This window comes from Puntigrus tetrazona, chromosome 23 (genome assembly GCF_018831695.1).
Source record: "Puntigrus tetrazona isolate hp1 chromosome 23, ASM1883169v1, whole genome shotgun sequence".
NCBI classification, from domain to species: domain Eukaryota; kingdom Metazoa; phylum Chordata; class Actinopteri; order Cypriniformes; family Cyprinidae; genus Puntigrus; species Puntigrus tetrazona.
This window is the reverse complement of record NC_056721.1, coordinates 2,479,589-2,492,179: the sequence shown is the minus strand read 5'-3', so window position 1 is coordinate 2,492,179 and position 12,591 is coordinate 2,479,589. Positions and strand designations below refer to the sequence as shown.

At 41.8% G+C, this 12,591-nt stretch overlaps 2 protein-coding genes and 1 non-coding gene across 3 annotated transcripts in view; all 3 read right to left on the bottom strand.

Moving 5' to 3' along the window:
• Window positions 1-3,461, bottom strand: part of LOC122328832 (utrophin-like) — a 167,864-nt gene extending 164,403 nt beyond the window's left edge. Inside the window, exons 1-2 of the mRNA XM_043224832.1 lie at window positions 3,169-3,461; window positions 397-569 (exon numbers count right to left, since the gene is read on the bottom strand). Coding sequence (XP_043080767.1) covers window positions 397-478 — 82 coding nt within the window. The 5' untranslated portion in view covers window positions 479-569; window positions 3,169-3,461. The remainder of the gene's footprint in view (window positions 1-396; window positions 570-3,168) is intronic.
• A 2,543-nt stretch (window positions 3,462-6,004) lies between these two features.
• Window positions 6,005-6,087, bottom strand: trnal-uaa. Its single transcript has one exon. It is a non-coding gene; the product is annotated as a tRNA-Leu (tRNA).
• A 3,085-nt stretch (window positions 6,088-9,172) lies between these two features.
• psmb11b (proteasome 20S subunit beta 11b) lies at window positions 9,173-12,521 on the bottom strand. The gene has a single exon (XM_043224900.1). The coding sequence runs from the start codon at window positions 11,680-11,682 to the stop codon at window positions 9,721-9,723; it is 1,962 nt and encodes a 653-aa protein (XP_043080835.1). The 5' UTR covers window positions 11,683-12,521; the 3' UTR covers window positions 9,173-9,720.
• Between the last annotated feature and the right edge of the window lie 70 nt (window positions 12,522-12,591).

Genomic DNA, 12,591 nt, shown 5'->3' with positions numbered 1-12,591 from the left:
TTTCTGAAGGATCATCTGACACTGAAGAGTGGAGGAACGATGCAGAAGAATCAGCTCTGCATTATCAAATATATTTTAAAGCATCAAAAAAAAAAAAGACATTTCGTAACAATCAGCATTTTTGCAGCCTTGGTGAACATAAAAGACTTGTGTCACAAACACCTTACTGACCCCAAACCTTGCCGACGGACATATTTAGTCCCACCTTTAATATCAAAACAACCAATCGGCTGAACGGTAAGAACAAACATCAGCTAAAGCAACTGATAGTCCATCTGTGACAGCGCTTCTAGGCCTCGGGTTGGAACCCAGCGTGACCCCAGCGGTCCCCTCTCGTCAATCCACATCAAAAAATAAAAGCTCTTAAAAGTCCGAGGTCGGGGTCTGAGACATTACCTGATCTCCATTTGATGATGTCGGTGAACTCGCTGTTGTCTCCGGCCTCAGAGGCCTCTGACACCGTGCCCACGGTAGCCATCTTCCTTCTCAGGAGTCACGGGTACGTCTGAGACCAGGAAGCAGAAATCCAGCTCTCCTTTACATGTACGGCCCGCTCCAAACCCCTGCAACTGAGCACAACATCTCGTCAGCTCTCTGGAGATACATGTGGATATATCGTATATATTGCTCTGGCATGGCCTCATTAGGTTACGCGTTTGATTGAGAAGTCTTCAACTCAACATTTGCCTTTAATTTGAGGAAACGTAGCGGGGGCGTGAACGGAGAACATCCTCTCACTGTCTCACACGGAGCTCACGCTGCTCTCTGGAGCGTTAAGAGAGGGACGACAACCATGTGACCTTACTTTTAGAAGCTTCGTGGGAGAGCTGGAGAGCGTTTCTCCTCAGAGTGAAAGCGTTTGGGAAGAGGTGCGAGGAGAATCGGAGAAGATCCGGAGAGGTGTGAAGGACGGGACGGGGGCTGTGGTTTGTCTTTTATTCTGCTGCCGTCCCAAGATAAATAAAACAGAATTCACAGACAAGACCTCGTCTTCGTTTAAAGATAAACTACTCGGAGTTCTCCGTTTCATTCTTTACTTCTAAACAATCCACTCTGAAGCGAACACGAACACTCTTTTATTCACGCTGCTGCTGATTATGTTTTGGATATCGTTAAAATTCTGATTCGAATGTCCTGATTCTGAAGCCAACCTTTATTATCATCATTTAAATCGTCATTATAAAACAAGTTCAAATTATGATCTCATCAATTATAATTGTACTTTAAAGCATTAGCCTACTTTTCGCCTCTAATTCTGCTTCTTACTCCGATGCCAGCTTCAATTCTGAATAGAAGTTCAATTCATTTACAACACACTTCTCATTCTTCTTCCTTATTTCAAAAGGTAATATTTATACAGATTCAAATTTTGATCCTCAAAATTGTATTTCCTATAATCATTCTGATTCGGACATAATTTAAATTACGATAATAACGTTTTCTGATTCTCACCATTTCTATTGCCCACTGAGTTCAAATCGTACTTTTTGTAATTGTAATTATTTTTTCACCAATTCTATTTATCTTTCTAATTCAGATTTCAAAGGACGTCATCATTAGAATCAGATTAGACCTTTCAGTTCAGAACTGTATTGTTTTGCATCAATTCTATTTCTCAAATGGACTCTTTTACTAATAAAGACACGACAGAATTCCAATTTTGACCAACTTCATTACTGCTACCATCGCTGATTCCACACCCGCAGTTAAACTTCACATTGCAATTCTATTCGAACTCTAAACAAATAAAAAGTTTTGATTTGAGCCTGATTTAACATAACGTTACAGCCGTCAAGTGGGTGAAGACTAACTTGTGAACTTGCGACTTCCAACGCGACGGGAATAAAACATGAACATTATTCCGATTCTGGTAAAAACTCAGTACACTTCATAGTCATCGTTATTTTTCAAATTTATAGTATTATTATTTAAAGATCGCCTGGTCCATCAGGTGGCTCGTTGCCTTCAGAGATAAAGTATGGGTGCTGAGAGGCTGACTGAGACATCAAGGCATCAGGGGAATCTAAGCTGAGATCAACAGAGCAGGTAAAAACACCGCAGACCCGCGATCACGAGTAAGATGTTATCTCCACTTTTAGCAGCCATACCGAAGAACACCATGAGAACGAAGGTGGGACCAATTACCACACGAGAAAAACCAGGTCCTTTTGTGTGTGTGTGTGTGTGTGTGTGTGGAGGACATGTTGTAACAGGAGCTGTCACCCAGCCAAACAGGTGACCACGCATTCATTCCCTAGCTCCCCCCACATTCCTGCCCTCAACCACGTTCACTGATAAGGTCCTCCAACACCAGAGCTCTCCAAGCAGCCCTTCAGCAGCTGACGGGCACGACGGCCGGGCCATGATGTCACTGATCAGTAATGAGGTAACGAGCGAGAACGTAGACACGGCCCCCTCTCTAATAATTCACAGCAGCTTCGGCTTCATAAGCAAATGCGTTGGCACGCAGCAACCGCGAATGACCTAAACATCTAACTTTAGATTCCTGCAAAGAAAACTTTAGTTAAAAAAAGACTCGTGCATGTTTTTTTTTCATGCATGCTCACAGAAACTAGATTAAACAGTCAATGGAAAGAACGGCGTGCGTGTTCTGGATTTAAAACAAAAAAAATAAAAAAATTTTAGAGGTGAATCGTGAGTTGAAACAGATGGCCGTCCAACCTGCCAACTTCTACCAACTCAAACTAACCTCAAAAAACCATAACACTGACCCTAATAGTCATTAATTGGGATAAATGACTCTAATCCCAAACAACCCTACTTAAACCCAGCCTAACTCGAACTAAACCTTCGCTGACTAACTAGCTCTAGATGTGACCCTTACTAAACCCAGCCTTTGACTAACTTCAGCCTCGGCTTTGACTAACTCTTGCAGTCCGAGATCAGTTCGAGTTTGGGTTTAGGATCCACGCATCGACTTTCTGGCTGGAGAGAAGTCAGATAGACCACCGGCCAAAGCAAAAGACGCTCAGCGTCTTACAGACGCGTCGCCCTCCTTCATTCATCGCTTTGAGTATTTATTTATGTGGACTTGTTTATAGCCGACTCGGGCAGTCCGGTTCAGGTGCTCAAAATTCAACAAACAGAGCAAAGTTTTGTAAACATGATTTTCAAAGCAGCAGCTCTCTCTCTCTCTCTCTCTCTCACCTTCGCGCGACGAACCTCTCGATGCAGTACAGTGCCCTTCTATCACTGAGTAAATAATGAATCATTGACTCTTCTTAGGGCACGTTCAGCGCTCCACACTTCTTCACGGCAAGCAAGCTGCTCCAGATCTCTCTCTCTCTCTCTCTCTCTCTCCTCGGCGCGGTGACGGGAGATTCACGACACCATCCAGGAAACATCAAAGTTCTCCGACTCGATTGTTTTGGCGCTCCCGGAGTGTTTCGGCTCCGCCGCGAAGTTTCCTTTCGCTCATGAATAACAAAAGAAGAGTTGCGGCGCTTCCCGGCTCCGCCCACACCCGCCGCGGGAATGAGGGGCGCGTGACGTCACGGCGCGCGCTGGAGACGCTCGCGCGGCTCTCGACGACGACGAGCGCGTCCCCTCCTGGAGGACGCCTCTTTTCGGGAGCGTTTTTCCTCATAAAACTTTTACTTCACTTCATGAAAAAAATACAGTGAATACGATGGTGTTTTTGAACCACTATAGTGCCGTAATTGTTTACTTTAAATAGGGTAAAGTAAAAAATGACTTCGCTCTGTGTGACCTACTAAGTTTTCTACAACTATATACCACAACGCACAGGATTTATTACAGTGTATCTGTTCACTATAAATAACATTAGTTAAAGCATACTACGGTGGCTCGCTTTGAGCTCTTTTGGCCACCGTAATATAATAATATAATAACACACTTTATTATATGGGTTCAAAAACACTTGAGCTATGTCCGAAATCGCTCACTCGTTCACTCATCCACTAATCCCTACATAGTGACCATGCCCGTGGCCAGGGGCGTTCACACTATTAAAGGTCCAGAATCGAAGTACTTTGTATATATAAACGAGTGCCATTTTAAATAACAATAACATTTAAAGGCATAATAATGTGTAAATGGCTTAATTGGTAGCTATAATAAAAGTCCTAATTATTATTTCAAGATGTCTTGAATTTGGGGTGGAAAGACTGTAACTGTTTTGTACTTTTTGGAATCAATATTAAATTATAAACGGCTTCAGCATTCTGCAACACATATCTTTCGGGTTTTCTAGACTATTTATCCAGGCATTGGCGCTCACGTAAAATCCTACCAAGACTCAACAGCGCCCCCCCATGTGAACATGCGTGTAAAGCTGTGGTGAAAAGTGGAACTGCAGCGCGCTCTGATTGAGAGCCGTTGGGGCAGACTTGAGACCGCCCGCGTAGTTTCACGTCACCTTATCTCGCTCCAGTTTGTCTGCGTCAGGTCAGAAACCAGCAGGCATAGTGTATGAAACGAATGAGGCATAAATCCTTTAGTTTAAACGTGCTCACAAGCCTTTATAGACGTTGTTTTGTTTGTCGTATTTAGCCGTTTAATTATTTATTTATGTATTTATCACCCATTTTCCTCTCCCGAATTCCTCCACAGCTTATAGCAGTCTAAATCAACATTTGCAGGTGATAAATACTTTATCAATACTGTTATTATTACTTCCATCCTGTTAATCGACATCAGCGCGCCACCCGCAGGATAACGCGAGGACGTGCGTTCAGCAATTAGGATATAAAGCGCACAAAAAGTTTTTATGTTAGTGCTAGGACCCTGAATCTGCCCCGCATACATGTACAGTCAGGAACCTCCACCGGACAAGATTAATATTTCACTCAATAAATGCACTTTTGAAAGTCAAAACCCAGCACGGGTTTTTATATGAATCTATCTTTTCGAGGCTGACTTCAGAAAGGTTTCGGCGTGATCGAGCAACACCATTCTGACCAGAGAGGCGCTTCTAGAACCTTTTTAGGCTTTTTTTCTTTGTTTTCTTGATGAGCAATTTTACAACATCGTAGGAAATTTGTAGAAAAATTTAATCAGACTGTTAATGCAGGCAGCAGGACTGAATGCAATCCCCAACCTAAAAATGCCAACAATTAATTATAATATAAACTATATTTGCCATTTATTGTGATTCAGAGATGAAGGCCATAGTACTAATGCCATCCACACGAGAGAGCCACGGGACAGCGGCAAATACTTCAAGATAAAGAACGTGAAAACGGTTCAGTAAACTGACTTGCATATAAATACATTTTCATGAAATTGAATTTTAATGATATTGACAATATATTTAACAAGCTGTCACATAACTGAATGCATGTCCAAATGAAGAAGAGGCACTATATTTTATTATTTATATATTATTGAAATATTTTTCATATTATAATAAAATACTACAATGTACTTGTATGATCCCGCAGGTTTATTTGTGGCGGCGCATATATCTGCAGTCTCCTCCTCTGCCGGCGGGAGGCGCTGTGGGGCGGCAGAGATCAAGGTTTCCCAGGTAACGGAGCGAGCGAAGCAGCGCTCGGGTCACGGACGCTGTTTGCTCAGTTATCACGAGATGCAATGAAAATAAATCTAACGTTATCGCACCTGTCCAACGAACAGCTTTAATAGGCAGAATGTGAACGGGTTGTTCTTCGTCGTAATAAAAAAAAATGTTTCAAAAAGTACTTTCTACTTAAAATGATCTTGTTACCCCAGTTGACTTGATAACAAGTGTTGAATCAGATTTCTTCCTTAGGTCAAACATACCGTTTTATTTACCGTCTGTGCGTCCTGCTGTAGGACGTTATGTCGCGCGCGCCGGTGAGCTGCAGTCGTTTCAGCGCGCTTCATCTCTCCAGAGCGGCCCCGCATGTAAATACTCAGAGCGTTGCAACCATCGATCTTTTCTTCTTCTCCTCGAAGCGTTAGATTTTCTCGTTTGACTTCTCGATGTTTCTGCACGTTAGCTTCGACCCTGATGCGAAAGGTGTAAAAGTGACAAAACCATTACCAGGAGTGGGGTTCGAACCCACGCGGACATATGTCCATTGGATCTTAAGTCCAACGCCTTAACCACTCGGCCATCCTGGTGAATATACATCCCTTTAAAGCCTGATCATAATTCATATGAACAACGACCTATCGCTGATATAATTTTTTTTTCAATTTCAATATTTCATTCTGTAGACCTGTTTGTGTCGCCTTCCGTACATTTAATATCCCGAGCTGCGTAGCGTTTGCTGCAGCTGTAAGGACTTGCTGTTAGCATGCTAGCTAACCAAAATACGTGTTATTTCGTTCATAAACAGACCTGTCTTTAAAAAATGAAGACCAGTTATATGAATTGCAATGGTTAAATTCATGCTTGCGCGTTTACACTATTATTCGCTGCATTGTCAAGATTTTTGTATCGTATTTGGTTGACGCTAAATAAGCTAAGAGCCTGCTATGTGGTGAACACACTCGAGCTTGACGCGCTGTGTCAAAACGGTGAGTTCAGTGAGTAGTTAGCGTTTATTTTAAAAGTGAAAATATTTAAATGAACGCCTTTTTACATATTAACTGACTATAGAGATACTTTATATAACTTTGTTTTAGTTATGGACGTCCAAATGTAATCCTAAAATTCGTGTAAATTCCTGAGGACAAAACTGATATATAGGCTGGTAAATCAGCTTGGACACTGTTTGGAAACAGTTAGTGAAAACTAGCATAAGAATAATTTGATTTCCTGCTAAATACATGAAGAAAACAGCTAAACCTAAGCTCCTTAACCATGTTCGTGGCTTATTGTTTATTGTTAGCTACGGGTTTACTACAAATACCACGGTTAAAGTATGGTTAATTCAGCAAAACCATTGTTAAATTGTGGTACCATGGTTTAACTACAGTAACAATGGTTTTATTTGTAGCAAACCTTGGTTAATTTTCATGATTATCTGGTCTGGTCTGGTCTGAGTCTGGTGGTAGAGTGGTCAGAACCAGTTCCTTCCAGTTTAAAGCATCCAAGACTATCCAGCCACTTTTAGGTTGGTTTAAGCTCAACCAGATTGGCTTGTCTAGGTTTTGTTCAGCAGGAAATTCACTCCATACAATAACCTGAAAACAAAACTGAAACAAATCAAACATATCAGAACTTTTACATGGGGATAAACCTTAACTGCACATTTTCTACAACGTGCTCCTATCCCGTGTTATTTCCAGCTGAGCATTTGAAACCTTTTAAACATAAAAAACGCATACATACTAGTATAAACGTATTATTATGGAAGTGGAAATCAACGGAAAATAAGAGCAAAGCCAGTAATTAATTAGTTCAGTATTGTCAACACACTCTCAGGAGATTACTGTACACTTTGTTGAAAGCGTGGCTAAATCTTACGAATTTGTACAATCTCAACCTCATTTTTGTGGGCTGGGAATCATATTTGTTATTCTCTCGTGGTTCATTACATTGCTCTGACCTACAAAGCATTTTATCACTGTTAAAAGAATGAAAGCCACTAGGTATTAAAGACACTGATGTATTCACCCGGTTACCTGAACAGGTGCGTTCCTCTTCGGGACGGTTCTAGAAGCTTCTAGCCGTCGGTGATTCTAAAACTCAACGGCAAACTCCTGCTGATTGGCATCTTTACTAATACTTCGTAAAAGCCGTGGTACATTTCCTTCTTTTCGCTCTCGACTCTTTTATTTACCTGATATTTAGATGAGCAACAAGAAGCACAAAAGCATTCCAGGTGTTACCTGTATTACATCGCTAATTATTTTGGCAAGCAAATATGTACTGACCTGATCTTCTGTTTGTGTCAATTTCTCCTATTCACTGTTGTTTTTCTGCGCATTTCTCCTCGAGGTGTTGACTGTAGCCAACACTGGCTTCGTGTGTCTACTATGTTTATACACACCCATTATGCAGATCTGTCCGTAATAGGTCACACCTCTAAATATGCTCTGAACAAGTCTTTGCTGGATAAAGGCGCTTACAACCATCCATACAGAGATGTTTCAGAAACCGGACTTATGATGAGTTTGCATTAAAAGCATACGCCTCAGTGAAGTAAAAAATTATGAATTTTTTAATGAATTTGGTTGAAATCCCAACGTAAACCAATCCCCAAATAAACATTTTTGGAAAGGACGTGCAGAATGGCAGAAAATCCCAAAATCCAAGGGCTCATTTCTAAAGCATAGACGCCCACAGATTCGATCTTAGATCGCGTGTACTCTCAAATCCAGCGCTTATATGTAAAAACTGACTTGGCTTCACGACAGGGCCTGAGCAGACATACGCAGTTTGTCTCGTCGGAAGCGCTGCACGCGTTTAAGCTGTTCTTGCAGCTTGCTGTTTCAAATGAAAGCGTTTGGATGATGGCTGTTGATCTTTTATATGCCAATGGAATTAATTAAGACTTGTTTACAAAGCAGAGAGCTGAAACCATTCAGTTGGGTTCTTCAACTACTCGAGGGTCTGAATACTTATGCCAATGTGATCTTTCCTTTTGCGTTTTTTCCTTTTTAATCAATTGGATAACCTGCTTTTTGCTTTGTTATTATTGTGCAGGTACAACGTGTAATTTGGTGTGGGGAGATATATATAAATTTAAACATTTTAGCAAAAAGATGTCTGTCTTGACGCTTATATTACAGATAGCTCGAGGTGCAGGTCTCTCAGACGTGGCTTCCACCGTGTTTAGCTACTAAAATTTTACAGTGTAAAATAAGTAGAAATTATATATTTGTGTGTTAGGTATTATTTAAATTCATACAGGTGAATCGGTTAGAGACACACCGCTGCACCAATAGGAGATACTGCCCACATTACAGACGGAGGAAGTGTACAAAAATACCATATACCATCACATCACACCCCTAATTTTTGGATTACTTAACGATTAGTTATGGTGGACCAATAATATAGTAATCAGTCTGGCACTGGCTTTAAAGTGTGATTTGCGCATAATACAAATACAGCAATCCTTCCTGTTTCCTGTAGGGGTCAATACAGTGCTTTAAGCTCCAGAGAGTTTGGAGAAAAATTGCAGAGCTGTGGCACTACGGGAGTCGATTTTGAGACCAATGATTTCAGCCTTCAGCTAAAAAATGTGGCATCAGGCGTTTGAAAACGTTTTAAACCCAGCAGAGATCAAATACACACTTGTCAGTGGACGTTTATTTATTGCAAAATGAATTTATATGAAGAGATATGAATAGCCTACATTACAGTACAGAACCTAAGCTATAGAAAGACATAGAAATAGTTTAAGAATTGAGTGTCATATCAATATTATAATATATTATAAAGAGAGCTTTAAAAGAATACACTGTACGCTCCATCAGTATGTAATAACTAGGTACTTATTATAATGACTGATCATTTCCACTCAATTATAGTTTCTGAATTGGCTTATAAAGTGATCAAATTTGAAGTGGTGAGAAAAGTGGGGTCATTAAAAAAATATTTTTTCATGAAAAATTCCAAACTCGTGCGTCTGGAGCCTTGTCACATGACAAAAAGTACTATAAAAGTATAAATTCATGCTAATCATCTCCTTTCGGGCTCCAAAAACAAAATACATACATACATACATTTTTGTAACATTGGTATTAATTCATTCACGAGAAGAGCTATGAATTATCAACACATGCTTGCCTTTTAATTGGTACTTTGCTATAAAAAACGCCATCCTTTTAAAATCAGCATATTTCAACATAAGCTCTTCCTCAAACAATTTCTCCATCGTCAGATTTCAAAATTGCTTTCTTTTCAGCATTTCTCTCCGCCACCCTCTCTCTCTCCCTCTCTCGCTCCCTGTAATACTCCTCTTTCAAGTTTTCCCTCTCTCTGCGTCTCCACCCATTGGAGGTCACATGGTAGACATCTACGTTATTGCCCGAGTACGCGTCTCTGTATGTGGCACGGTACACGGCCTCTCTCGCGACCGCCGTGGCCTCCTGTACGCTCATTCCCCAGGAAACACTGCTGTCCAGGATGGAGTATGCATAGGGAGACCCTGAGCCCACAGAGAACAGCTCTCCCTGCAGGCGCAGCCCGTCACTGCACACATATATCACCCGTGGACCGCACATTCTCCAACGACGTCTGGTGACCCGCTGAGCAGTAGCAGCTATCACTGTTTGAGATGCTGAGGAAACGCTTGCTGCTGATTGGCCGCTTGAATCGCTGGTTTGATTGGTTGGAGCTGAGGAGACACTTGCTATTGATTGGCCCCTTGAGTTGCCGGCTGTCATTTGATTGATTAAAGCTGAGGAGACACTTGCTGTTGATTGGCCGCTTGAGTCGCTGGCTGTCATTTGATTGATTAAAGCTGAGGAGACACTTGCTGTTGATTGGCCGCTTGAGTTGCTGGCTGTCATTTGATTGATTAAAGCTGAGGAGACACTTGCTGTTGATTGGCCGCTTGAGTCGCTGGCTGTCATTTGATTGATTAAAGCTGAGGAGACACTTGCTGTTGATTGGCCGCTTGAGTTGCTGGCTGTCATTTGATTGATTAAAGCTGTGGAGACACTTGCTGTTGATTGGCCGCTTGAGTCGCTGGCTGTCATTTGATTGATTAAAGCTGAGGAGACACTTGCTGTTGATTGGCCGCTTGAATCGCTGGCTGTCATTTGATTGGTTGGAGCTGAGGAGACACTTGCTGCTGATTGGCCACTTGAGTTACTGGCTGTCATTTGATTGATTAAAGCTAAGGAGACACTTGCTGTTGATTGGCCGCTTGAGTCGCTGGCTGTCATTTGATTAATTAAAGCTGAGGAGACACTTGCTGTTGATTGGTCACTTGAATTGCTGGTTGTCGCTTGATTGGTTTTAGCTGAGGCAACACTTGCTATTGATTGGTTGCTTGAGTCGCTGGCTGTCATTTGATTGGTTGCAGCTGAGGCAACACTTGCTATTAACTGGCTGCTTGAATCACTGGCACTCATTTGAATGGTTGAGGTATTTACTTTCTCTGTGATCGGATGTTCGTATTTTTCGTCGCCCCCATCCCATCCACACAGCGTGGCTGCGACGCACAGCTCCGTGCCTTTGAATGGATGCAGCATGTGGGAGAGCAGTTTGGCAGCGCCCCCTGTCGACAGTCTGCGGTGGTGTCGAAGCTGGTACAGCCTGAGCTCTCGAGCCAAAATGCGCTTCCAGAGCGCGCAGTCCGCCGATGTCCCGGAAGTGGTGCCAACCAGGTGAGAGTGGATGGGTAAGACCTTCGGGGACGCGGGGCAGGCCACCAGCCCCGAGCAGCTGGAGCGCGTATCGGCTGCGGCGATCACACCTCCTTGAAAAGCGAAGCCGAGAGTCGTGGTGCCGTGGGAGAGCGTGAACGGTAACGGAACGGAGGGAGAGATGGGGCAAGGTGTGGGTGGAGGGAGAGAGATGGACGGCAGCGAGGGGTGTAGGTGGTCTATTTCCAGTAGCTTCGTCGGCACTGAACTGAGGCTAGTTTGACCAAAGTTTATAGGGCTCACTGTGAGATATTCAGCTACGGGCATGTAAAACTCCAAAGGACTCAAACCGCCCCTCCCAGGCAGCCTTGCAGAAAAAGCTTCTCCATGAATCCCCCCTCCGGAGAGATGAGTGGAATCCTCCGGCATGAAGGACCGTGAGAGTGGAGCACTCCATTGAGGGAACAGATGGGGGTTGTGCAAGCCGCATACATCTTGCAAAGCCATAAACTATTGTGCAGATATACAATAAATTGTAACTCTGTCAATTATTACACTGTATGAAATGAACTGCAAAAACATGTCACATATGAGCCTTAAAGTTTTCAAGCCATCTTCAGTCTTGTTTCCTTATAGGTCTATGGGTCCGTTTATTGGTAAAGAAGTCCTGGTTTACATCAGAATTTCATTCCACTGTCTTCCAGGTGTTTATATCGATGCCGAGCCTCTTAGATCTCCACTTTTCTTGATTCCCACTTCATTCTTTTGGAAAAGCAAAGGCAACGAGAATAGATCCAGAATAAAACATCCAGTTCTCCATCCACTTGATGTCTGTATTCAAAGTTCAGTCTACCATCATAAGCTCAACACATAACCACAGATGTAAAGGGACCGGATCAAGGGCTTTTTATATAAGCACCATTCCCTGATTGACTTAACCAGAAAAGCATGAAAATGCAAAAGTATACCTTTCAACCAAAGCTTGACGATGCAGTTTGCAATTTCATTTTCAAAGCATAGCATGTTTTCATAGCACTCAATCACTCACACAAAAAATATGCTACAGCAGGCATTATAGCATCGCACATAATAATATAGGCCTATACTATAAACAGGGCTAAAGCATTTTCCAAACATAAAACGTACAGACATTTAACATGTTTTTAAATATATCCAGCTATTTAATTACTATACACTGTATTTATTATTTCACCAAATAAAAGCTTCTTCTTTTAAAATTTCAATTATCCCAAACTTTTCACTAGTAGTATATGTGTGTATTTTAACTTTGGCAAAAGGGCATTTTATATAAAAAATATTGTTTAATGTCGATTTTTTAATATTAAAACGGCAACATACGCATATTAGTATTTAAATCAATTTGAATAATTTGATTCAAAAGTTTAAAAAAATAAC